We start from the raw sequence: 25,752 nt of genomic DNA on the forward strand, positions 1-25,752 counted from the left end.
GCTAGTGTTGCATTAAAGACTGACCTCAAAGATCAGCCCTCCTGATTGAGAGGAAGGCCTTGGCAGTGCGAAGTATGGCCTTGTAGCTCAGGAACCACCTGGCAAAACAAAGAAGCCAAAAATCCACTTTCTAAGAAGAGTTTTAAAACTAATGTAGGGAACGGGGACTTCCTATTTTGAAGTGGATCTTGTGATTTTAGAGCAGTTGGCAGCAGAAGCATGGCAGCTCTAAAGCCTTCAAGCAGCAGATTGCCACCCCCCCCCCCAGCTTCAGTCTCTGGCAAAGAAAATCACTTGCAGTGTGGACTGGTAGAAAACAGCTGTTTTTTGCTGGGAAGAAAATGTTCAAGTCCTTGAGGAAACAATAAATAGGGAGCTGCACAACATTTTTTTAAATAACTGCTTTTTAGAGCAGACAAATGTATTGAGCAATGCTATGACATGAAAGTTAAGGATTCTAACACTTGAGCTAAATCACAGGCAGTTTTTTATATCCTTTAGATGACCTCTCTTCTCAGACTCTTGAGTGTATTTCAGCCTTCCACTGGCAGTGAAGGAAGACTTAGTACTAAGCATCCTCAGAGTCCTTCTAACCTCTGACAGTGATGTTGCAGCATTACATTTACCTCCCTACTGTGGGTGGTGCATTCCCAAAAAACTAGAGCTAGCTGAAGCATCTGGAAGAAAAGCGCTATTGGAAACCCTTCAGCCCTAAACTTGCTCAGCTCGAGCATGGCTGGTTCTAACAAACTCACTGAAATGGGAGTTCTTCCATCGGCTTCAGGTCTGTCTGCTGTCATCACTGTTCCAACAGACTACTGCTGTACCCTAGTGTGCTCACACTGCAGCAGTAGGTGGCTGCAAGCTTGTGAATGTGCATGTGGAGGCAGCAACGCAACCGTGACATGTACCATTCTGGGGTGTGGTGAGGGCTGTAGTGGTGAGAGCAGTCTGATGTGGGCTGACTCGATGCCTCCCTTCTGTCCTCTCCTGTTTAAAAGGTTAAACTCAACTCAGACTTCAAGGTCAAACTGTGGCCATGACTGTACCCCACCCTACCTGCTCTGCAGAACTAAACGAGAAGACAGAGCAAAAGCATAAATTTGCAGGCATCAGAAAAATGAAGGCACTGGATGGTAAAACAAGGAAGTCAGAATCCATATGCCACAAAATGGTGGTTGCACACTAGAACAGGCTCCCCAGTGAAGCAGTCACTGACCAAGCCTGTCTGAATTTAAGAAGAGATTGGACTGCGCACTTAGTCACATGGTCTAAACTTTTGGGCAGACCTGTGCGGTGCCAGGAGTTGGACTTGATGATCCTTATGGGTCCCTTCCAACTCGGGATATTCTATGATTCTATGATTCTATGAAAATCCTTTGAAGCATTTCATATTTGCCCTGGAAAAGAAATTACATTGCACTAACCACGCACTTTTCAAGGCTTTTTACAAACATGAATGCTCACAGCATCCCCATAATGTAGGTCAGCATAACTATCACAGTTGTAACCAGACTCTGGAACCAGTGTCATGTCCCACACAGCAAATCAGTGCCAGTCTATTGAGTCCAGGGAGGTTCCTTGAACAATTACTATTACAAATGTCTCAAATCTTTCTCTGCAATGCTTCTATTTAATCATGCCTCTGTCTTCCACATTGAAAATTAAAATGTTATCATTTTTTTCTCAACACCAGGAGAAAAACAAGGTGGCAGTTAAGAGGTTCATCACCTACAAGGCCGTTTCCAGTTTGATTGCAAAAATGATATTCCTGGCATATCAACCATCTCTATGGTCCCCTTACTATCCTCTAATAAAAAAAGACTCAAGGAAAAAAACAATCTTTACAACCAGTGTTTGCTGAACTGTAAAATCCAGGGGACATCCATTTCTAGCACAATTCCTGGCTCCTCACCCTCCGGCATGTCCTAACAGGGGAACATGCACTTGAGAGTACATCTTGCTGGTGTTATTAGCTAACAGTGTTGCACCCAGCAACATTTTGACCTGGAGGCTGCTCAGAAATGATTTTCTATATAAAAAAATAAAAGTAGGTAGGTAGATAACCACTTGGCTGAGGGTTTGTGCACCAACGGGCAGGGACTCATTTGCCAAAGACGAAGAAGGTTATGCAGTTCCCCTGGATTTAAAAAAAAAAAAAAAAAAAAAAAAAAAAAAGCAGCAAGACTGGTATATTTATCAGAGGAGAAGGCAGGCAGGAAGAATAGTTTCCCTTGGTAAAGTTTACCATTCAATATCTGCAGCCCCATCTTCTGTACAGCTGCTTATGTGGAAATGTGGTACTCTACTAAAAGTTTTGCACTTCATATTCTGATTCCATGGAATTCAAAAGGGTCTCATACTCAGGATTTTTCCCCTTGCATACATTGTCATAGTTGTTGTCTTTCGTGGTGACAACTTCATAGGATGTTTCAGCCGCCAAATTTATCTTCTCGTTTAGGCACTGAACAGGTACTTCCGCACCAGTGTCCAGTCTTGTGACATCTGCAGTGCTATGGCTGAAATAAAGAAACATTAAAAAGAAGGAGGACTAAATCAGAAGTAATTATATAGATATAGATAAAGATATATCTCTTAATAGAAAAGTAATATGAAGTGATTAAGGGTTAAGATTAGCATGAGTTACTACTCCTGCACTAAAATGTTAATGTCCTCATGCTGCTAATAAATTAGACTGTCAAGGTACTCAGTACCTGCCCCTGCCCTCCCCCCCCCCAGTAAATAAAAATTCAAATAAATCTTTGGCTTTTCACTGAGTAAAGAAGCTTTTCTGAAACAAACGTCAGTATGATGTCCTCAAAGTCTTCCCGATATCACAGACGAAAAAATTATACTCACAAAGCAACTTCATAGATGGGTTCTGGGAAAAAAAAATCAAAGATGTGTACCAATACATTTTTATGATTAATGTGCCACAGGGAGAAACAGGAAACAAACAAACAAAAAAACCTAAACCAACCGAACCCAGCTGCTCCCGGGTATCCCCACGTTCAGGAATCACCCTCCCACCCTGCCTCTCCCTGCGGGAGAACGGCTGGGGCTGGGGCTGGGGCTGGGGCTGGGGCTGGGGCAGGGGCTGGGGCTGGGGCTGGGGCTGGGGCTGGGGCTGGGGCTGGGGCTGGGGCAGGAAAGGGGCCGAGGCAGGGTGACGGGGAGGACGGAGGTGCTGGGGAGGAAGGGGGCCGTGGGGAGGATGGGGATAGGGAGCCGCGGAGGGCTCAGCGCCGCCCAGCGCCCCGCCGCCCCCCCGGCCGCGCCCGGCCCCGCCGCTCACCCGCCTTGGCCCGCCGCCGGCGCAGCAGCGCTGCCAGGAGCCCGCCGATCGCCGCGCCGCCGATGGCGGCCGCCAGCGCGTAGAGGTGCGGGGAGAGCGCGGCCCGCGGCGGCCCTGCGGGAGGGGCGGGGCGGGGCGGTGAGGGGGCGGCGGCGTCACACCGCGGCGGGGCCGCCGCGCCCGCCGCTGTCCGCGGTGCGGCCGGGCGAGGGGACCCCGGCCCGGGCTGTGCCAAGCGGGCCGGAGCCGCTCCGTGCGCCGCCGGTAGCGGGAGTCCCGCGGGCTGGTGAAAGCTTCCGATAACCGCTGACTTCGCTTTACGACCCAGCGCAACCTTCAACCGCGGCCGAAACACGGATGAACTGTGAAGGCTGCGGCTGAGATCGTTGTTAACATTTTCATCCCCGTTAAGACGCGATCAGAAAGCAAACTTCAGGCAGTACGTGAACTCTGGAAGGGCCGTGGACGGGCGGCCGAGAGGGCAGCTCCTGCCTGTGTTTGGCAGGCCCGGGGTTTGCTCCCAGCAGCAATGCAAAATGCGAAATGCGGCAGCCAGTTTCAGTGTCTGGTCTGCAGAGCGTTTGCCAGCCTGCCCCTCCCAGTGCAAATCGTGTGTGTTTCACCAGGGGGCTTGCTCACCTGTGGCAGCGGGAGGCCTCTCTGGAATGACATCGTTCCTGGCGGACAGCGTTGCTGTGGGCAGATCTGCCAAGGCATAAGGGTGAACGCACTGCAAGGTGTCCCAGAGCTCCCCTGCAGTGTCAGCCGGAGCAGCCTTTTCCTGGTGAAGCCACTGCAGCGAGGCAGGGAGTGATCTCTGCCTGGGCAGTCTGCGTTAGCTAAGGCTATCACTTCTGAGGTGCGTGGAAAGAAAACACCCATTTCACCTGCTCCCATAGTGACGAGCCACAATTTTCTCTCTGCTGTGTCATCCTGTATGTTCTCTGAGAGCAGGCTCGCACATGACCTGTGGCACTCATGCTGGCCTCTCCCTGGCCATCAACCCCTGCCAATGGCAGCCCTGTGGCTCTCGGCACTAGCAGCTGTGGCTGGCTACCCCACAGCCAGGGATGCTTCAGCTTTGCCTTCAGCTCAGCTTTGCACCTCACCCAGGTTGCTGCAGGACTTCCCCACTCCCTCCCTCCCCGGCTGGCCTGGCGTGCTTCGCCACAGGCAGCGGCACCTTAAGGCTCCCCAGGGCGCGGAGCCCTAAGGCAGGGTTCTTGCCGTGGGCGACTCCCGGTGAAGCTGTGTGACCCCTGGTTCCCCAGCCCATGGTCTTCCAAGCTCTGGCTCGGCTGCTGTCCGGGGGGGGCTCTGCCCCAGCCACCCCCATCTGAGCTCCTGCTTGCAGGCAACAGGAGGGACCATTTCTGTCCTTCTCCAGAGAGGATCCGCAGCCCCAGAGGGCCAGCACGTGGACTTGTCTCACTGACAGCCTGTGCCATTTGCATGCCGGCAGGGTGGAACCAGCCCTTCCCTGCTGCCCGGGTCACCCACCTCCTAGCACGCGGGGAGCCTCGCTGCCTTCCGAGGTGAGTGGGGGTCCTGTGTGCCGGCTGGTCCCAGGCGTGGGTGGCTGTGTGACTGGGGACCCTGTGGGACAGACCGCTCATCAGACGGTTTGCTGCACTCCCTGCCCGAGTTCCAAGCCAGGCAAAAGTGAGAAGTGCCAAGGGCAGAGCCGGGCTCCCCTCCTGAGCAGCGATCCAGACACGATTCACGTTCAGTGCTACGTGACTGATCCCTGGGCAAACGGGAACCATTTGCCTCACCGGTTCCTGCCACCGAGGCGAGGAGCTGCAGGCTGGGGACTCACCTCTCACCACCAGCTCAACCGCATCGCTCCGCTGCACCGCCCCTGCCCCGACTCTGTTCTCTGCCTCGCAGTAGTATGTCCCCGCGTCGGAAGGCCGCAGGCTGTCCCACGTCAGCTCGGCCTGGCTGCTCAGCGGCAGGGCTGTCCCCCCCGGCACTGCCCGGAACCAGCGGTAGCTGATGGGTGGGGACCCGCGGGCCACGCAGGTCAGGCTGGTCCTGGCTCCCGCTGGCACCGTCAGCCCCAGCGCGCCGGCCCTGATGGTAGGCTTGGTCGCTGGCACTGGAAGACAAAGCAGACGGGACCTGGGTTGTGCTTACCCTGGCGGTGATGGGGGCAGGTTTCCCTCGCTCCGTGGCAGCTCATGTTCTGGCCCTAAGCCCTTTCCCCGAAGGGGCAGAGGCAGCACCACCTCTCCACTGCTCTGTGCTGTTTGAGCTCTACACACTGGCCTAAATCCAGGTTCACACCAGCCTTGCCACCTGTTGCTACTGCTACATCACAGGAGGCCTGTTCTGTTGGCCTGTCCCATCCCTCCCAGTGGCCCCCTCTGAGAAAGACTGTTTTTTAAACACACTGAGGATGCTTGCAAAGGGGAGAAGGCTCATTTGGCTAGTATGACTCCTGCTTGCTCTCCCACTTGCCAGAAGAACCAGAGACACTGGTTATCTGCATAGAACCAAACCCAGGTCTGGGTGCTATGTCAAACACCTGTGGATCAAGTGGCCCATTGGTAGATCCAGACTGGGGTGTTGACTAACTGCTCCCCCTTCCCCAATCCATCCCTACCCCTCCACAGTGCTGAGAGCATCAGTTCCTCCTTGGTAGGTGAGAGAGACTAACACAGCCAGGGACAGGAGAGGCTCTTCTCACCCAGCTACCTCAACACTTAGCTTGGATATGGGTAGACAGTATGGGGTGAAAGACGTCCTGCCAGCTCCCTTTTCTCCTACATGCTCCATGGATTAGAGTGTTTATACAAGAGCAGGGCTTTATTGCTGGATTTACCTTTAACGACTTTAACTGTAGTGGTCACATCCTTTGTTATCAAGCTGTTATTTTCAGACCTCCAGATGACTTGACAGGTGTAGTGTCCGCTGTCAGGGATTTCAAGGTTCGTGATATGGAGTGAGGCATCCCCTGGGCTGTGCTTTGGGACACTGACCCGGTCTCGGAACCGAGCCAACAAGATGTGGTCACCAGTTTCATCCCTCCGAAAGATGGTGGAGGTGCTGTGGTCTCGCTCCATGCTCCAGGTGAGTATTTGCTGTGTGAAACCTTCTGAGGGCATGTATGTACATGGTAAAGTGGTGGAGCCCATCCATTCCCCTCCCACCTGGTGGACAGCAGACAGATCCAGGAGGGCTGCAGCGAACAAGAGTTGACGGGAAGAAATAAGAAGGCATCAGAAGAGGGGAAAGTCCTTAGGACAAATAGGAATCACCAGGCAGTGAAAGCCAGCATGCGACAGCGTCTTAGACGTGTTGTAGCCCACAGCCAGCTAAATCTGGGCCTGTGTCCATCTCACTGAGCATAGGGAAGTGAACAGTTTCTTCGAACTCAGGGCTATTTTTATTGCTTCTCTCTGGATGCTTGCCAGTTTTCAATTCCTTCTCAGTATCGAGAGGCACAAATCCTGCTCCTGGTAGCAGCATCACAGCTACAGTCTTCACAAGACCTTAAGCAGTATCTCTTATTCCTGCTCCCTAGCCCTACTTCGTGCCCTGCTTCTGCTGCTTGGCTTTCTGCTTATGCTTGCAGGATGAGTCAAGCAGCAGCGGCCTTCCCCCCGCTGCAGACACTGACTGTTCTGACAGCAATAATTGCAGAGTTACCCTGTACCCTCTGTATGGGAGGAAGGATGAACAAATCCAGTGTATTGTGTCACTGCTCATTAGGCTCCAGGTTTGCACTCGTTAACATCACTAACTTTTTACGCAGCTTCCCTGGTGCTCACAGAACCCAGCAGTACAGCTGTGCAAGCACTTCTCTCTGCAGCAGCACGTCCCAGAGCTGACAGGAGGGGCCATGCAGGGGGGGGAGAGGGTCTGTGGATCTCTGTCCACAGGAGCAGCTGAAGGGACTGCTGGGGCTGAGCACTGTGGAAGCATGTTTCTGACATGGAACACTGGTTTTCCTTTACTATATGACTTTGAGTGGGCAGGCACAGCTCCATTCTTCAAATCTCACATCCCAAACACAGCTCCTTGATATATCAGCTTTTGAAGGTTTTTCCATTTCTCTTCTTCCTTTTTTCAGACTCCCATCATAAAAAACTAAGAAGGATGGAAGTTATTTAGAATACTGCTGAGAAATACCCTCAGGGTATTTGGTACACTCATGTTCAAGCACGTTTGCTACTGAATGTATTCATCTGGACAGAATTTTATTTAAAAATCTCTTCGGAACTGTTTTACATTGCTGTGTGCCATGGAATTGCTGCTTGCATCCACTGATTCCCTGTGGAGTCAGCTGCTCTGTGTGACCGAATTCAGCGTTAGCAAGGATGACCTTAAAGGAGAGCTGACTGAAGGAATGGGAGAAGCTCAGCAATATCAAAATCTCTGAGACACTATTTTTAAAAGAAACATTTCCTCTCTGTGACACTTATCAAACTGGGATGTAGACTTCGAGACAAATTGTGTGAATTCTCCCAGCAGAGGGACATAGAGCTGGACAAGACAAAAACCTGAAGAGCTACATTTAAAATTAGCAGACTCGTCAGAGGGATTTGTATTACCTGTAATATACTGGGGGGGGGGGAACGGGACAGGACAACAAAAAAACAACAACAACAACAACAAAAAACTGTTATACTCTGGTCCGTTTTGTAAAAGAGCTGATCACATTCCTTCCTAGCCTGCCAGCACCAGCTTTCCTGGTGGCGTGGAAGTGGTATGCAGGCAACAACCCTTAGGTATCTGGTCTGAATTACTGGGCCTGGAACTGGAACAGTGGACCAAAACCAATCTTTTTGCTTTAGCTTTGGAGGACTTCAGATCTGACCTAGAATTCTTGGTTCATATCTGTCGCCACCAGATAAACACTGCCAAAGACTCAAGCGGGCACAGGAGAAGAGGGTGTGGATTTTGTGGTATCTAGTTTACTCTCCCAGTCTGTCCACCTGTCTGCCCACTAAGACCATAGCTCCTCTGGGAAGTGCCTCATGTAAGTAGCAAATTACCTGAGTTTAGCTGGACTTGACTCACCTCTGTCTATGCCCTTTTATCTCATTCCCCCTTCCCCTCTCTCCCCAGAAAGGCACTGGTTATGTTCCACTGCATTAACTCACAAGTAGCTTAAGAGACAGATCCTAGAAATCTGCAGAGCTGCTTTGTGATGAAACGGGGAACATACTTCTACCTGTTTTTCTAAATATCGGGAGCAGTTCTGCGCTTGTGTGCGCACCTTGTCAAAGCACCTTTCCCAAGGTTTCTCAGAACCTTCCTCTGCCAGTGTCAGTTGCCCTGGGAGCAGCACACATGCCTCACGGGCATATGAATGGAAGCAAGTTTCCGCTGTCACCTCCCCTAATGCACCTGGAGTCGGTAGATCAGGAATAACCAAGGGGAATCATGTTTGTGCCCACATCTAGCCTCACAGTTACAGCTGTATTTCTTCTTCCCAGGACCATGCTAGCACAGCAATGGTGATGCATTATTAAATTCCAGAAGAAAGTGCATATTCCAGCTTCAGAAAAACAGGTTTGGAAGGTAACTCACCACACCAGAGCAGGTCCTCTCCAACGGTCCTGAACAATGCTGTTTTGTTCTTGCTTTGGTGCATGGGAGCTGACCTGCCTAATACTGCCCCACTCTCAGAAGCACCTAGTTGTACCCAATACTGAAGAAGACTTGTGAATTGTCAGGCTCTATTTTTCAAACAAGAAACTAAAGACTTTCCACACGTAACAACTTTTAATAATAAGACACTATAATTCAGAGGAATTTCCCTCCCCTCTTAATACTCTGATTTTTCTTCTTGTACAAGGAAGCATTTACTCACCATTGCAGCTGATGAAAGCCACCACAAACACCGCTAGCCACACCACTTCGCCCATTCTCCCAGAACTGCAGGTCCGCTCTCCTTCTTCTGCACTTCGTGACAGACACCCTCACTCCTTGGACCAGGAGGCAAGTCATGAACACTTCCCTTTCTTCTGTCCTGTGTCATCTAGGATCCAGGCTGTGCTGCCCTTTTTCCTTCCTTCTTTCTGAAATATCACGAGTCCATTTCACTGATGGCTGAGGTGAAGGGTGAAGGATGAACAAAGACTGTAAGCAACTTTCTGGTTCCATTTCATATTCCTGTCCCCACCCATGTCTCTTACCATTCTCTTGACTTTTCTGGCTAATACTCTATTTTATTTTTTCCTCATAATTGTGTGTAAATTTGTTCTTTCCCTTTCCTTTTTTTTTTCTTTCACTTCTTCCATATTTATATTCACTTCATAATGAAAGAGGTTTATGATGGCTACATAATCAAGTACTCAGTAGCAAGGGAAAGCAAACTTCAGTTACCTCTGACTTGTCTGTGATGGCATGGCCCAGCAGGATGCTCAGCACCTCTTTCCATTGCACTGTAAGGGCTCCAAACTGGGCATCCAGAGATGGAAAAGCACAGTACCCTTCATTTGGGAGGCCTGACTGCACTGACTCACTGAACACCATGCAGGAGCATGAGGCAGAGACCAACCTGCTGTGGCTCAGTTCTGTTTCCTGAGTGTCTTCTCCTGCTGATGGCAGTCAGCTCTTTTACCATGCACATTTACTGACTTCTGCAGCATCTTCTGAGTAGGCCAGTCTGTGGCTTGAGTGAGGAAGAAAAACAGCCTTAGTTTCTTTGCCTAAGTCTGAGCCTTTTAAACCAGAAAAACGTAGGATGCCACTTTTGCTGTTTTTTTTCTGTTTTGACAGAAATGTGCAGAGAAGTATTCAAAACCCAACATCCTGCTCTTTACTATGGTAGGAATTTCCCTGCAAAAGCTGCATTTTCTACTACCTGCCTAGAAACTGTGCTTTATTGCAGTGCAGCTGCAACTGCAGTTGTGTTTGCCAGGGACATGGAGCAGGTGCATAGTGAAATGAGAGGTTAACAACCTAGAGTCATCTGAATTTAATGTTATATAAGTTTTTACCATCTACAGGTGAGCAAATGGTCACTGCCTGGTGCTCTCATTTTCACAGTATCACAGATTATCTTGGTAGACATTTCTGCTGCAATTGTCCAGCTCCTGAGCCATTATACTTACCACGTTTAGTGCTCTGCAAGCACATGCAGTGTTTGTTTTCTGAGACGGTGACTTGAATCTAGGAGGTGTTCTGGGCACACTCTGTAAGGGCACTTTTAAAAGTAGATCCAAAAGTTATCAATAGGTGTTATGAACAGAATTATTATGAATTTAATATGTGATTAACATTACCAAAAGGAGAAAGAATTAAAGAAGATAAGAAACATGTATAAAAGCAAACCTACTGACGTAGTGAATTCTGTTGTAGGCCTTTAATTATTCACAAAAGCAACTTTTTAATATTTACACAATAGTCATGGCATAGCATATAGTTTTAACAACTGCACCATTCAACACCACCCATTGAAATGCTTCCAAGAAATAATTCGATTTCCCTTGCCATTCCTCATTATTGTGTCAGTGGAGAAGATTTCTGTCTGCACAGACTTCTTGGCTTGAAAGAAAAGACTAACGGAGGAAAAGAAACAGCAGATTCCCCTGGAATACTTCTCTCACAGATGTCAATATGGGGGGTCTAAGGTTTGCAAGAAATTCAGAATAGCTTCTTTGAGCAGGAGGCAGGTGTCTGAAATATAAGGAGCCATTTTCTGTTGGAGCTGGGACAGAAGCTCCAACAGAGCTTCCAGCAGCACTTTGTGTAGTTTTACCACAGCTTTGGTCCCTCATGACAGGCATCTGTTCGGTTTAGCTGGTTACACTGCAGCCTAGTTCAGACCATTCTCAGGAAGCGTTGCAGTTTGACAGTGATGGCTGGCTCCTTTTCTGTGCAAGGTAATGAAAACTGGTGACTGTCTTCATTTTCCAAAGTCAGTAAACTGATGAGAACAGTGCAGGTTTCATTCACTCTTTGGGCAGAATGTGAATTTCAGCTGAGCTCTGCTTATTGCTGCAGTAAAATTTGCAGCAGTGCAATTTGCAGTAAAACTGTGGCAAGGATGGGCACCCTGGAGAAAAAGCTGAATGTGGTGTGGCAAGACCTGGTGCAAAAAATTCTTATGAGGCTCCAGGCTAAGAGCTACCTCCAGCTGTCATCTTGCTGAGCAAAATAACAGGCAACAGTACCATCCATTTGTGCAGAGCACGTCCTTGCTGATACAATGAAAACTTGATTTGGGCTGCCTTTTGTTCTTGACTTCTCTGATGATACCATTCCATTCTGTCTGTACCCCATCTGCCCACTCTCCACCCTCAGGAAGCCACTAGCTATGTTTGAGTGCTCCCTAAAATCAATCAATCAAACATAAAAAAGCAATTGTTAATATTCAGGCAATTTTTCTGAGAATGAATGAGTCCATTTTCAGGGAGGTGATTTTAAACCAACTTTGTGCACAATTTTGTCCATGACTGGTAATAGAAGCTTGTGCTAGTAACCTACCTCCTATTCAAAAGACTATGAAAGAAGCTGGATTTTGGGGAACGTGCTCCGGAACAAGCTGAAAACCCAAGCTAGAACTGCTGATATGGCAATTTTTTGAACCGGACATGCAAGACTTCCTGAAGATGTAGTCATACAGGATAAAAGTTGACTACTTAGCTAAACCAAACATGAAGAACTGTAGTTCCTGAGATGTGATTTATGTGACATCTTTTTCTCCCTGGGACAGAGATGTAGCTGCTAGTGTTCTCCTTCCTGAGTCCCATGGTTTGCCTATTTCTTCGGGGGCACTCCTTGTGGTTTTGCATCTGACCACATGAAGAAAAACCCTTTTACGTCTATGTATTTTCAGTGCCTCTGTATTTCAGTGCTTTGGATTGAATCCACTGCTTTCACCCTTGCAGTGCCAGTCAGGAAAAATGCCCTGCAGCCTTTCCCCACACAGGCACCCACCTTCCTACTGCACACTGGGTATGACACAATCCCGAGAATCATTTCTTCAACTCAGAGTGACCAGTGTATACCCACCACCTCACTTACAGAAAGGGCAAGCTCTTTTTCCTTCATTTGCCAAGCAGCACGGGTCATACCCACCTCTTTGCTCAGACGTTCACCCTGGCACTTGGTTTTGGAGCACTTCAACTTTCCAGTTGCTCCATGTAACACTGGAGCCCCACACTCCCCTCATTCTCATTGCAATGAGTTCTGAGATGGACCTGAGATGGGTGGGCTGCTTTTCAGTAACTGTGACGTTCTCTTCCCAGCCCCTCTCCACCAAACACATGCACGCACACACACAATTTTTTTAATTCCCTTTTTAAAAAAAGAGAACATTATTGCAAGGTTCCAAAAACTGTAAGCTCATCTAGAGTTGAAATGTTAAGAAAACATGAGTTCCCCAGAAAATTTCAATGCTGTCAATTTTTCATGACTTTAACACGTTATTCAGTCATGATTTTTCTGTTATCCTCTGGAAAAGCCTTTTGGTGATAGTTGTGTGTCTTGCAATATTAATGCAACAATTTTCCTTTCCTACTCATTTTCCTCCTTAGGAAGAGGGAAAGATTATAAGACTGCACTGACTTTTTATACTCTCCACAATAAAGCTCATTTTCTTTTACAGGCTAAAATAACTCTTTTTCACTAACTCTTAACCTCAAATTGGACTAGCAGCAACTTTTACACGTTCTATTCCCTAAACCGTGGCTGACTAAAATCTACAAATAACACAACATCCAAAGCATATCCCAGCTCCAACAGATTCACAATAATTCCTGTGGTTTTAAGTAGAGGGACACTATATGCTTCCTCATCACACAGACATTCATGCACATCTATATGGTCAAAATATAGAGAAGTAGAACAAAATCTGCTAACTCTGCAGTCCTGAAGTTTAATGAACTTCATTTGATTCCCCACATTTGCAAGAAGCTGCATGTACACATCTACAATTTTTTCCAAGACATAATTGCCAACAAAAGTTGTGGTCTCTTCCCTTTTAATTTTGTAAGCAAGGCTTCCCAGACCTGGATTTTAAATATATTCTTTACAACAAGAAATAAAACTTGTGATACAAGTCCATGGAGAAAGTGTAATATCACTTGTAAGTATCTGTAAAGCATCCCTGGTGGCTTGTGAATTCTGAAGAACTTTTATATAATTAATTCATCAAGTTACTCATTGGAGTTCCTTATACTTTGTTTTTTAATAGAAATTGATGAATAGCATTGTGCTCCAAACTTATTTATATATTGCATAGAAGAAGTACTTCTCTCCTTTTTGAAGTTATACCAGGTAATTTTGTCTAATGTCTGCTTCATTTTCCATTCTGAGAAACTGTAAACAGACCCTATTCATCTTCTCCCCACTGGTCATGACTTAGTACATTCAGCTCATTCTGACTTATTCTACTCTTTTATTTTTTTATTTTTTATTTTTTGAAGCTGAGAAATTATAATGCATTTGTGCAGAAGGGGGTTTTGTGTCACTAATCATCCTTTACTGTTGTTCTCAGTATCTTTCAGATGAGTCTGCTGCAAGCTTACATCAAGTGAAAGCATTCCACGGGGTTTTACAGTCTCACAATCCTGTTTTCTAATGCATTTGGATTCCTTTCCTAATAGCTTCTAATCCTCTTTTTGAATGCTGGTGAGTTTTGAGTTGATGCTACTGAGAACTGCACACCGGCATGCAGATCTTTCCTGAGTGGTAGCAGCAAATTTTAGCCCCGCAAATCCATCATCTATGCAAACAATATTTCCCTTGCCCCTCAAGAGCACCTCTTTTATTTTACATCTGGCCACTCTGCTTTTCATCAGACATGGTATTGCCCTATCATCCATTATAAAAAGAGTCTTCCATAAGTCTGCAGTATCCAAGTTACAGACTTACTTAGGTTGGTAAAAATTATGATAAGAAAGCTTGTCTTCTCTCTGCTTATCCTTCAAGCTCTCTAAGCTGTGAGGAAAGGTACTTTACGAGTAACTACGGAGAAGTTAATATTATGATCATGCTGGCATTTTAAAGACAAATGAGTCATACAAAATATTCATATCAAAATAATTCACAAACTTAAGGAAAAGTATCTAATTTCTTTGAAATACTAAACATCCATTGAAAGAATAGAGAATGTTATTTCTGAAAGAACGTGCCTTGTTGCAATATAGGAGTCTCCCCACCTGCCCAGCTCCAAAACTGACAGAATTTGCTTTGTCACAGAAAGCGTGTCTGTATGTTACTGTGAGAGTGCTTCAGGAAGGCATACTGAACACAGCACGGTTGGTTCACGGGGAGTTTCTTCCTTTCATTCTGCTGCTCCAAATGTGATAAGGTTCTTGGTTTTATCCTAGCTTTAATCTGTCTTTCAGGTTATCTTTCACAGTTGTCTCACATTTGAAAGGACTCTATCACCTATGAAGCACTTCAGACAGATGGGAGAAGAAACATCACTTCCCACACCAGCTTCCTTCTGCACTTCTTATATAAAGGGGGATGTTTAGCAACATTTCATGCCATTTCTACTCCCACCAGAAAAGGACTGTTTGTAAAGAGGATGCAGTTCCTCTTGGTCATATAAAACAGTAAGTTCAATACGGTGCTCTCGGCCTGTGATCTGCGTGCTCCAGCTTTCACAGGGCTTTCTTCAACAGAAGCGGTAAAAGGGAACCAAGAAAAGCAAAATGAAAAGACAGCAATATATAATTCTGAAGTTTATAAAGAGGCTTGCATTTTAACTACAGAGATTTTTTTAAGGCTCCAAATAAACATAAAGGAGCAAAACCAGCTTGTGCAAAGATGAATAGGATTTTGCCTAGATTAAGGTACTCTTCAGGATTGCTACATGTAGAGAACAGTTGGTTCTCATTCAGAATCCCCTACTTCATATTCAGATTCTTGGGTGTTTCCAACATTCTTATATTCATTTTCTTTTTTATTTCTTTCATTTTTCATGGGTTCCATCACATAGTTGTTTTCAGTGGAGGAGATCGGTTCCTCATAATGAGCCATACTGTCATACCTTGAAGAAGCCCCTGCTTTCATTGAGTTACAGCTGAAATGAAAATAGAAAAATACAAAATATGAAAGAATTGCGAATAGACAAAGCATCTCCTAACAATGAAGATTTTGAGCAAGGTGGTGATCTGATTCAAACCCATGTGAACCTTAGCTATTGGATTATGACAGTCTCCTGAAGAAGAGAATCTTTTCCTCTACTTTCATGAGGCAGGAGAACCTTGAGCACCATACTAGCATTGAAGCTCTCCCTGGATTTGAGACAGGGACAGCAAAAGGTATGTAAGCAACACAGGGATTTCCACCATTTTTTGGAGTGGCACAAACAGACAAACGCTGTTTGTAAAACAAAGATGTAGATATAGATTAAAAAAGCACTGGAGGAATGATAAATGGTGAGCTGAATGCAGCCTACATCCACCATAGGACTTATGATATCGAATATCTTTAAAATTTAAAAGGTAAATACTCTGAAAAGAAGTGCCATCACACCATCTAGTTGCTTAGGGTTCAACTGTTATTTGAACATGCTGCTTTATAGAGTGCTGGCACAGTATAGTATCTGTGAAATGTCGTTGGCATGTCCTTTCACAGCACTCCAGTCATCATCATCATTATATATATTTATTTATTTATTGATTGGTTGATTTTAGTTGTCACACAGTCCTTGCATGTTCTGGCTGCATTCATAGTCTTTGCAGTTCGGCTGGTTACAAGTAGATCAGTATGCTGGTGTTTAGAAACAGCTCTAACTTCCTGCCACATCCATGATTAAATAGGCGCATTCAGCCATGGATATTTTGGGGCTAAACCAAAGTATAATCTGTGTATCACAAACCTTAGCTCTCTGGAATGGGAATTCCTTCTCTTTACATTTGAAAGAACGCTGGGAATTTTTCCTTGGCAATGATCATTGATAAGCCTCATTTGGCTGAGGAGTTAATAAACAGCTTTCCTTCGTTTTTACAATTCTAATACTGCAAAGGAAAAGATCTCTTCCTACATTATGCCTTGATGTAGAAAGCCCATAAATCCTCAGTAAAACATACCACAGAGCTAACTTTCAACCTCTTCATGCATACTACTTGGGAGGATTTTCATTCTGACAGCTAAGTAGCATTAATGTTTTTTCCTGCTCTGATAATGATGAATCTTTGGGGACTGTATGTTATATGAAGGGTTATACTCACTGTTCTACTTCATAGACTTGAGCTGGAAAAGAGCAGTTAGAAATGTGTGTCAGCAATTTGCATTTGTATTCTGAAAAGAAAATTTCTACTTTGTTTCTTCTTGACATAAGAAAACAACCTCTGAGATCTGAATACAGTTGGGATCCTTAAAGATCATGTTAAGTGGGTCATGATTCTTATTCCCAGGATTCAGTCCAAGAAAATTAAAACAACTTGTATCCGAGAAGGAGCACAACTGGGTCAGAATAACTGGCCAGAAGTCAAAGGTAAAGTTGAATTTAGAAACTAGAAGTTCCCAGTTCCCACAATTTTCCTATTCATTATAAGTTAAATAAATGATAGTTTAGAAAGACGTTGTTCTGGATTTCTTTAAAAAAAAAAAAGCATTTGATAATTATTATAAATTAGCATCAAGGAGTTGTAGGAAGGTTATTAAAAAAATGGACGAGGAGAAAATCGTGGCAGCTAATATTAAAAGAGACCCCAGTGTGTCTTCTGTATGTTCCTCAGTGTTATTAGTGAGAAGGGAGACTAAGAAAACATTTGGTCATGAATTTTCTGGTACTGTTGCAGAGAGAAAAAAAATAACTGATACTGAATGGGAGAATTAATGACGACTTCTTTTCATCTAGGCACTAAGGAAGAAATATTAACAGCATCTGGCACAAAGAGGTCCTTTGCTACTTCAAAATATAAGATCAACATGCTACCAGAAATGTTGAGATCTCATCAAAAAACTTGATAGGGCGTGTAAGTTTGAGAACTACAGGATATCTATGAGGACCAGAGGTAAACAACCATTTCAAATGTAAGCTGGATAGAGCAGAGAAACATGCTGAGCATCACCAACATAGCACCAGAATGGAAGTTGTGGAGATGTCCCCCATTCCAATCAGCGTTTAGATGGAGCTGAAGAAACCTGTTTGAATGAGCAGCTGGACACTGCACAGCAGGAGCAGCCCCCGCTGGGGCACTGCTGCCCCCAGGCTCAGCCAGGGACAGCCGGCAGGACAGGAGAGCGGCCGAGGAGGGCATGCTGGGGACTCACTCCCTCGGTATCTGGGAGACTTTCTGACATTGGAGACTATTTTCCCCTGAGGAAAAAGTGACTTCTCTGACTTTTCCAGTCTTCCTCCACCTATTTTGATTTATGTGTGGTTTGGTCAAGTGTCTTCATGATTCAGGTACCAGAGCTGCTGCAGGTAGATGTGAGCATTGTACCAGCCCCAGCCCCAAAAGCCCTCAAAGTTAAAACCAAGCTCGGCACACACAATACATTCAAGTTCTACAGAACAGCCCACTCACCTTCTTTGGGTTTTCTAATACAAACAATAGTGAAAATGACAAGGAAAACCACAGCGCCACACAACACAGCAATCAGGATGACCATGTACAGAGACAGGTGAGTCTTCTGGAGGCCTAGAAGAGTACAGCACAGGACTTTCAAATAGAGAAGCTCTCCCAGGTTGCAATAGCAGCAGCACTTACATGATGCTGACCATCTCCTGGAGGCTGCTCAGCCAACCTTTGAAATGGGCACACAAGATTGTACTACACATTTGTGTCCCTGCTCAGACTTAAAGATCAGGCAGCCAGACTTACAGTGCATGCATCTTGCTGAGAGGCTAGGGCCATAAAGATGACATGCAGTCTCTTACTCAGAGACACTGAGGCTGCAGCTGTGAGCTGGGCAGAAGAGTTTCAGCGCAAGTCATAAAACAGAGCCTCAACCTGTATCATCATCCCTTTTCATTCAAGGATGCTGCCCAATTGCATTTGGATCACGTTTAAACCTACCATGGCATTGCATATCTAGATGAGGTACGGGAGGTAGTTGCTCACAGGCTTTGCTGCTGCTCCAACTTTGACACTCAGAAGACAAGAATGGATTACTGTTTGGGAATGCAACAAGGGCCCTGGATGTTCCAGTTACGAAATTATTTTCCCCCCTAGAAAACATCCAGTTTATTTTAAGAGTCAGTGTAAAACATCCAGGTCCCTTGAGAACAGCTAATAATACCATTTGCAGCTAAAATGCAGAATGCTAATTTTGGGGTGGAAGATACTGACTACCAAGCGGTCAGTTTGGGTCCCTAATCTTGTTCCTAGTTTCATTTCTCTCTCCACTTACTCTGAGTTGTATAATTCTTTTCTGTATAACCCACACCTTTCTCAGAATTCACTACTGTTATGGGCAAATCTGCAAAACAAAAACAAGAATGAAAAGCTCACAATATATTTTCAATCAATAGGCAAACTCTAGAAATAAGTAATATGTATACACACACATGTACGTTCCCCCCCTGCCCCGGTAATAGTGGTGGAAGCCCATGGAGTCCAAGAGATTACTGTAGTACCACAGAACACCAGCTGATTTTTCTCGCCCCCACCCCATACAATCAACAATTGTCAATATCTTCTCTTAGCTTCTAGCTGCTGAAGATGATTCACATAACCTGCTGTGATGGGGCACTATTAATTTTTGGGTCGTATTTCATTTGAATTTAAGTTTCCACAAGTAGATCTACTTTAATCCAGCTCCGAGTTCCCACAACCCACAAAGATGAATTGGAAACTGTAAGTCCTTCCTCAAAACAGCTATCCTTGGTAAGTAGACTGCTTCTAGTCATGTTTGAAGCAGCTTTTGTATCATTTGTGTCTGTTGTTTCTCTTCAGTCCTTTCTGAGGCCTAAGGGGAGTCTGAGGTGACATGTCTAATTGTAGATGTGTTTTATGCATTGCTGCAAACTACCCCATGCTTTGGGCCAGTTTTGAGCTGACATCATTGAGCTTGTGTTCCCAAAGATGGCTGTCAAGAGACTGTTGTCGGGGACCAAACTGGCAATGCACAGCCTACACAGGCTATTGAGAAGGATTACAGGCATGGCATCAGCTTGTTTTCTTGGTGACTTTCGGATTGACTTTAAGCATCCCCCCAAGTACATTTTTATTACTATTTATTTATCCGTCAATATCAGCTGAAAGGAACCTCTCCCCTTCACCCCTGCCCCCACCAAGAGTAAGCTAAAATCCTGCAGACATTCAGAAACATTTGTGTTAAAAACCAAGACATATGTACTAAAAAGTGATACAGTCGAATGTGTATTCCCCAGCAAAACAGTCCATTGCTGAACACTGGGGTCAAACCCTCCACCTGACACTGTCCTTGCTGTCAGCTGTAACTGCTGCCCCCTCACCTGTGGTTGGGCTGTCCGTCTCCGAGGTTCCCACATCACTCTGAGAGGGCGAATCTGCAAGTTAAACAAGATAGGGAGGCTCACAAAAGAGTTGGGCCAGGTTTGTGATGCATGCAGCAAAAGAGAACTTCTTGACTTGCAGGATAAAGACAATGAAAAAACAGCCATCTAGAGGACAGGTAGGGGACTGCCTGCTGCCAGTGTTGACAAGAATGGCTATAATTAATTCCTATCACCTGGCTGTACACTCCTACATGCAGTCGCAGCTACTTCCTTTCAGCCATAACCTTCATACTACTGGACCTCAGCAAGCTTCACCTTTTCCAGAGGTCACTGATTTCACTGTGGTATCTATGCCTGGCTCTGTGATTACTGACTTCATGGCTCTGATATCTGAGTAACCAGCCAGAGAGAGCAGCAAGCCCTCCACAAGACAGCCATCGTGTGACCCACAGAGCTGGGGCTCACTGGAGTGCAGAGTGTACAGTGCAGCGCACTTTCCTGAAGTGCTTGGCAAATTATAATGAACAAAGGCTGTTTTAATTTTTCCACTTACTGAATTACCTCTCACTTATATTCAAAATAAAATCTCAATTTCTTGTCTAAATTTACTGTACTTCTGCCTTAGTAACCCACTGTGAGAGTCAGCATTACACAGACAACAACTATTTCAAAAGAAGCCAAAAGGAATAAATACGAATATTTTAAATAGAAACGTCTTTTGCATCGGGAAAGAGTCATTCCTCTGAAGAGGAGAAGGGAAATAAAAGAATGGTTCTCAGCACTAGCAGCTGTGGCTGGCTACCCCACAGCCAGGGATGCTTCAGCTTTGCCTCGCTGGGACTCATCCAGGTTGCTGCAGGACCCAGCCAGTTTCAGTGTCTGGTCTGCAGAGCGTTTGCCAGCCTGCCCCTCCCAGTGCAAATCGTGTGTGTTTCACCAGGGGGCTTGCTCACCTGTGGCAGCGGGAGGCCTCTCTGGAATGACATCGTTCCTGGCGGACAGCGTTGCTGTGGGCAGATCTGCCAAGGCATAAGGGTGAACGCACTGCAAGGTGTCCCAGAGCTCCCCTGCAGTGTCAGCCGGAGCAGCCTTTTCCTGGTGAAGCCACTGCAGCGAGGCAGGGAGTGATCTCTGCCTGGGCAGTCTGCGTTAGCTAAGGCTATCACTTCTGAGGTGCGTGGAAAGAAAACACCCATTTCACCTGCTCCCATAGTGACGAGCCACAATTTTCTCTCTGCTGTGTCATCCTGTATGTTCTCTGAGAGCAGGCTCGCACATGACCTGTGGCACTCATGCTGGCCTCTCCCTGGCCATCAACCCCTGCCAATGGCAGCCCTGTGGCTCTCGGCACTAGCAGCTGTGGCTGGCTACCCCACAGCCAGGGATGCTTCAGCTTTGCCTTCAGCTCAGCTTTGCACCTCACCCAGGTTGCTGCAGGACTTCCCCACTCCCTCCCTCCCCGGCTGGCCTGGCGTGCTTCGCCACAGGCAGCGGCACCTTAAGGCTCCCCAGGGCGCGGAGCCCTAAGGCAGGGTTCTTGCCGTGGGCGACTCCCGGTGAAGCTGTGTGACCCCTGGTTCCCCAGCCCATGGTCTTCCAAGCTCTGGCTCGGCTGCTGTCCGGGGGGGCTCTGCCCCAGCCACCCCCATCTGAGCTCCTGCTTGCAGGCAACAGGAGGGACCATTTCTGTCCTTCTCCAGAGAGGATCCGCAGCCCCAGAGGGCCAGCACGTGGACTTGTCTCACTGACAGCCTGTGCCATTTGCATGCCGGCAGGGTGGAACCAGCCCTTCCCTGCTGCCCGGGTCACCCACCTCCTAGCACGCGGGGAGCCTCGCTGCCTTCCGAGGTGAGTGGGGGTCCTGTGTGCCGGCTGGTCCCAGGCGTGGGTGGCTGTGTGACTGGGGACCCTGTGGGACAGACCGCTCATCAGACGGTTTGCTGCACTCCCTGCCCGAGTTCCAAGCCAGGCAAAAGTGAGAAGTGCCAAGGGCAGAGCCGGGCTCCCCTCCTGAGCAGCGATCCAGACACGATTCACGTTCAGTGCTACGTGACTGATCCCTGGGCAAACGGGAACCATTTGCCTCACCGGTTCCTGCCACCGAGGCGAGGAGCTGCAGGCTGGGGACTCACCTCTCACCACCAGCTCAACCGCATCGCTCCGCTGCACCGCCCCTGCCCCGACTCTGTTCTCTGCCTCGCAGTAGTATGTCCCCGCGTCGGAAGGCCGCAGGCTGTCCCACGTCAGCTCGGCCTGGCTGCTCAGCGGCAGGGCTGTCCCCCCCGGCACTGCCCGGAACCAGCGGTAGCTGATGGGTGGGGACCCGCGGGCCACGCAGGTCAGGCTGGTCCTGGCTCCCGCTGGCACCGTCAGCCCCAGCGCGCCGGCCCTGATGGTAGGCTTGGTCGCTGGCACTGGAAGACAAAGCAGACGGGACCTGGGTTGTGCTTACCCTGGCGGTGATGGGGGCAGGTTTCCCTCGCTCCGTGGCAGCTCATGTTCTGGCCCTAAGCCCTTTCCCCGAAGGGGCAGAGGCAGCACCACCTCTCCACTGCTCTGTGCTGTTTGAGCTTGGCTCAGCTATACATGCGCCAGCCGTGCCACCCTTTGCAGCTCCTGTGCTGAATGTCTCCTCGGACGGTTGTTGCCTTCTCCATTCCTCTGTAAGTGACCACTGCCCAAACAGAGGAAAATCTGGCATGTACTGATGTTTGGAGAAATGCAATATCCCAGTTACTTCCCTTCTGGTGCACATCCCATGGAAACACTGGGTAATCAGGTACAGTTACAACCAGGGAACAATCGGTAAGCGAGAGGCCACAAATCTATCCCCCAGTCCCTGAACCAAAGACTTCAGTACTGTGGGTCTGAACTCCTTTCTCTGACCTCTTTTCTGCCTTGCTGGGGAGTCTGACACTTCTCAACACAACGCTCCTGCACTGGAAGCAGATGGGCACTGGGGACACGATCTATTCAATTTTTTAAAAACCTTCCCAAGTAAGAAGTTCCAATTTTGCATAGTTTCCTTGTTGGATTTACCTTTGACAACCTCAACTTTAGTGCTGATCTCTTTTGCTATCAGACTGTTGTTGCTGGCTGTCCAGGTGACATGGCAAGTGTAGGTTCCCCTGTCGGAGATTTCCAGTTTCAAGATGTGGAGAGACACATTCCCCGGCAGGTTCTTTGGGACTTCAACCCTGTCTCTGTACTCAGACAGGAGAACATGATCCCCAGAGGCATCCCTCCGGAAGACAGTACCAGAACTCTGGTCATGCACCACAGACCACGTGAGGGTGTGCTGCACAAAGCCCTCCCCAGGCACATAGCTGCATGGCAGGACAGCAGACCCCTTCCATACACCTTCCATCTCACTGGGGCCCGTCAGGTCCAGGAGAGCTGCAGGGAAAAACGGAGAAAGAAAAGAAAAATAAGCAGTTAAGGTAAAGGCAGCTCCTGGATGACTAAAGACTGGCAATAACATCAGCAGGTAGAATCCACCAAATCAGAAGCACGGGCAGGTCAGTGTAAGTGGAGACTGATGGTCTTTTCAGGTATGAGGTAACAGAAAAGCCATATGTTATGAGGAAGGCAAATGGGAGACAGCTGATTGTCAGGAGAACTGTCTATTTGTGCTGAATTTGGTCTTACGCTCTGCCTGGTGCTTACCTGCCTATTTCTTCAGTAGAAATAAGCAAGTAAGCACCACACAGAGCATCAGATCAGAATTAGGAAGAGGTTCAGACTTGAGGGAATTGGTTTGATTCATTCAGTTATGCAGCTCCCCTCTCACCTAATGTCACTCTGGGGGCTTTCTTGGGAAGCACTGCACATTAACAGCAAACCACAGTTTTTATGTTTTTGTCTCCTCCAATGCCTACTTGTTCTTCTGAAAGACACTGCTTTTCCTTGCTGATCTGAATTAAAGCAATGGATTGAAGACATACAAAACTCTTTAAACTTTCCTGTAAAAAAGAGGTCCATTGCTATTGTCCCAGAACATTTTCATTACTGTTAGGGCTGAACCAGTTTCTAGAGATACTTCTTTACCCTTTCCTCCTAGTTTCCAAACTTCCTCTTTGCCATTGCCATCCTATAGATGTTACACAAGATGTCAAACTGCAGGGCTCAACAAATCTAATCTCAGCCTTCAAGTTCCTTCTCTCATGAAAACTGATAATTGATAGACCAGGGTCAGACCTAAATTAATTGTGTGGCTGTGTTTCAAGCCTTGTGATTACAACAATACCCATCTTCCTTGCCACTTGGCCCAGATTTAACAGCTATTTACGCTTCTTTTCACACTGAGCTGTTTGAAAACTGTTGTAGAATCTTAGAACTATTTAGGTTGGAAAAAACCCTTCAAGATCACCAAGCCCAACCATCAACCTGATCTACTGAGGTCTGTCACTAAACCATGTCCCTTAGTGCCACGTGTACCTTTCTCTTACATGTCTACATTTCTTCATACCTTCAGGAATGAGGACTCCACTGTCTCCCTGAGCAGCTTGTTCTGAAGTCTAATTATCCTCTCCATGAAGAAATTCTTCCTAATATCTGATCTAAACCTCCTCTGGAACAACTTAAGACCATTTCCTCAAATCCTATCAATTGTCACTTGAGAAAAGAGACTGACACCCACCTTGCTACAACCTCCTTTCAGGTAGTTGTAGAGAGCAATGAGGTCTTCCCTCAGTCTCCTCTTCTCCAGACCAAACAAACCCAATTGCCTCAGCTGCTCTTCTTAAGTCTTGTTTTCGAATCCCTTCACTAGCTATGTTGCTTTTCTCTGTATAGGCTCCCCATGGGCCTTCGAAAATCTACCACAGTACCACATTAGTTTATTCTTTTTCACTAGCCCTCTCCACAATACAGGAAAGCAATGAGTGAGATGCAAGAAAAGCATTTCAAAGAAGAAACTTTTTTTTTTTTTAAATATTTTCTGTAACATCAGAGCAGCATCTCCCCAAGCATCATGGCATCATCCTTTTTAGTTCCAGCTCTGGAAACACAAGATTAACCAGACTCTCAGTGCTGGGCTGCTTTCTGCATTCTTTGAAGTAATCCATCACAACATACACAGGAACTTTGCACTGTAAGTGCAGGGACAACATTTCCATAGGCTTCACGCACCGTTGCACTCTGCAGCCACTGGATTTGAAACAGCTGAACACTGAGCAAGAAGCATGCAAAAACACGGGCTCTTTTGCCATATTTCTATTCCTGAAACAGAGCCTCCCCTGTACCAACACACGCTCTGACACAGCAGTGCCAGGGAAGGAACTGCCTCTGAGCAGGAGACCTTCCCACGTACTCACCGTTGCAGAACAGAAGCAGGCTGACAAGCACGGCTGCTCTCTTCAGCATTCCCATCTTTCAGGGCTGCAGCTTTGTCCCCTCAAATAAAACAAGTCTGCTCTCTCAAAGTCAGGAGGCAAATCAGGAGCGCCTTATTTTTTTTTGGTTTGCTCACTCTGTCATCAAGAATCCAGAGCAGCTACTGGTGGTGCTTCCTTCCTCTTTTTAAGAAAAAAAAAGAGTGTCTTAGCAACAGAGGTGTGTGCTGAAGTGAAGTCCTACTGGACAGCGAAAAGAAAATTTAAGAATTGTTTCTACTCTATTTCATATCTTCTACTGCATATGCCTTTCCCACTTTTTTTTTTTAATTCCACTTAATTAAAATAATTGTTTGCTTTTTTCCTTGTGAGCGCCTATTTGCTCTTCTTTTCCACTTTGCTTGGTTTACTAGGTAATAAATTTAATGTAACCATAACACACAAGAAGCTCAGAGAGCTTAAGAAGCTGAGTAACAGGTGTTAAGAAGATGAAAAACCAAGATCCATAGTATTTATTTTCTTACCAACTTTTCCATGAAACTCACAACTGTATTTTGAATAAAGATTCATAAAAACACCCCAAGTCTTTACATTAGCACCACAAAACAGAAAATACCACAAGAACTTATTTAAGAGGAGGGGAATTTATGTATTTAAATCTGAATGCACATAATTTCCAGGAATTGCAGACTCCTGGTTTGACCATCCCAGTCTATGTCACAGATTGATCCTCCTTTCTCACATAGCAATTTAGCTGTAAAATTTAATTAGTAATT

General features: G+C 46.5%; 2 protein-coding genes and 1 long non-coding RNA gene across 8 annotated transcripts; 1 reads left to right on the plus strand and 2 right to left on the minus strand.

Annotated features, from left to right (window-relative positions):
• Nucleotides 1-307: 307 nt before the first annotated feature.
• On the minus strand, nt 308-9,260 carry VSIG4 (V-set and immunoglobulin domain containing 4). Of its 2 annotated transcripts, XM_080554219.1 has the most exons (8): nt 9,120-9,260; nt 6,123-6,479; nt 5,115-5,396; nt 4,796-4,891; nt 3,935-4,000; nt 3,296-3,409; nt 2,860-2,881; nt 308-2,519 (listed from the first exon to the last, which is right to left on the minus strand). In XM_080554219.1, exons 1-8 carry the CDS (start codon nt 9,172-9,174, stop codon nt 2,309-2,311), a joined length of 1,203 nt encoding a protein of 400 aa, XP_080410345.1. In that variant the 5' UTR covers nt 9,175-9,260; the 3' UTR covers nt 308-2,308. The 2 variants fall into 2 exon arrangements, with proteins under 2 accessions (XP_080410345.1, XP_080410346.1); XM_080554220.1 differs by lacking the exon at nt 3,296-3,409.
• Nucleotides 6,231-14,820, plus strand: LOC308177271. 3 transcript variants are annotated; one of them, XR_013938963.1, is made up of 5 exons: nt 6,231-6,370; nt 7,374-8,282; nt 8,743-8,827; nt 9,105-9,390; nt 13,755-14,820. It is a non-coding gene; the product is annotated as an uncharacterized lncRNA (long non-coding RNA). The 3 variants fall into 3 exon arrangements; XR_013938964.1 differs by lacking the exon at nt 8,743-8,827; XR_013938965.1 differs by lacking the exon at nt 8,743-8,827 and having other exon boundaries at nt 9,292-9,390.
• A 116-nt stretch (nt 14,821-14,936) lies between these two features.
• On the minus strand, nt 14,937-25,633 carry LOC308177268 (V-set and immunoglobulin domain-containing protein 4-like). Of its 3 annotated transcripts, XM_080554216.1 has the most exons (11): nt 25,501-25,631; nt 24,959-25,159; nt 22,683-23,039; nt 21,776-22,057; nt 21,457-21,552; nt 20,597-20,662; nt 19,641-19,694; nt 18,575-18,643; nt 17,749-17,862; nt 16,444-16,465; nt 14,937-15,290 (listed from the first exon to the last, which is right to left on the minus strand). In XM_080554216.1, exons 2-11 carry the CDS (start codon nt 25,011-25,013, stop codon nt 15,101-15,103), a joined length of 1,305 nt encoding a protein of 434 aa, XP_080410342.1. In that variant the 5' UTR covers nt 25,014-25,159; nt 25,501-25,631; the 3' UTR covers nt 14,937-15,100. The 3 variants fall into 3 exon arrangements, with proteins under 3 accessions (XP_080410342.1, XP_080410343.1, XP_080410344.1); XM_080554217.1 differs by lacking the exon at nt 20,597-20,662 and having other exon boundaries at nt 25,501-25,633; XM_080554218.1 differs by lacking the exon at nt 16,444-16,465.
• Nucleotides 25,634-25,752: the final 119 nt, after the last annotated feature.

This window comes from Anser brachyrhynchus, assembly GCF_964034855.1.
Source record: "Anser brachyrhynchus genome assembly, chromosome: 13".
In the NCBI taxonomy this organism is placed as follows: Eukaryota; Metazoa; Chordata; class Aves; order Anseriformes; family Anatidae; genus Anser; species Anser brachyrhynchus.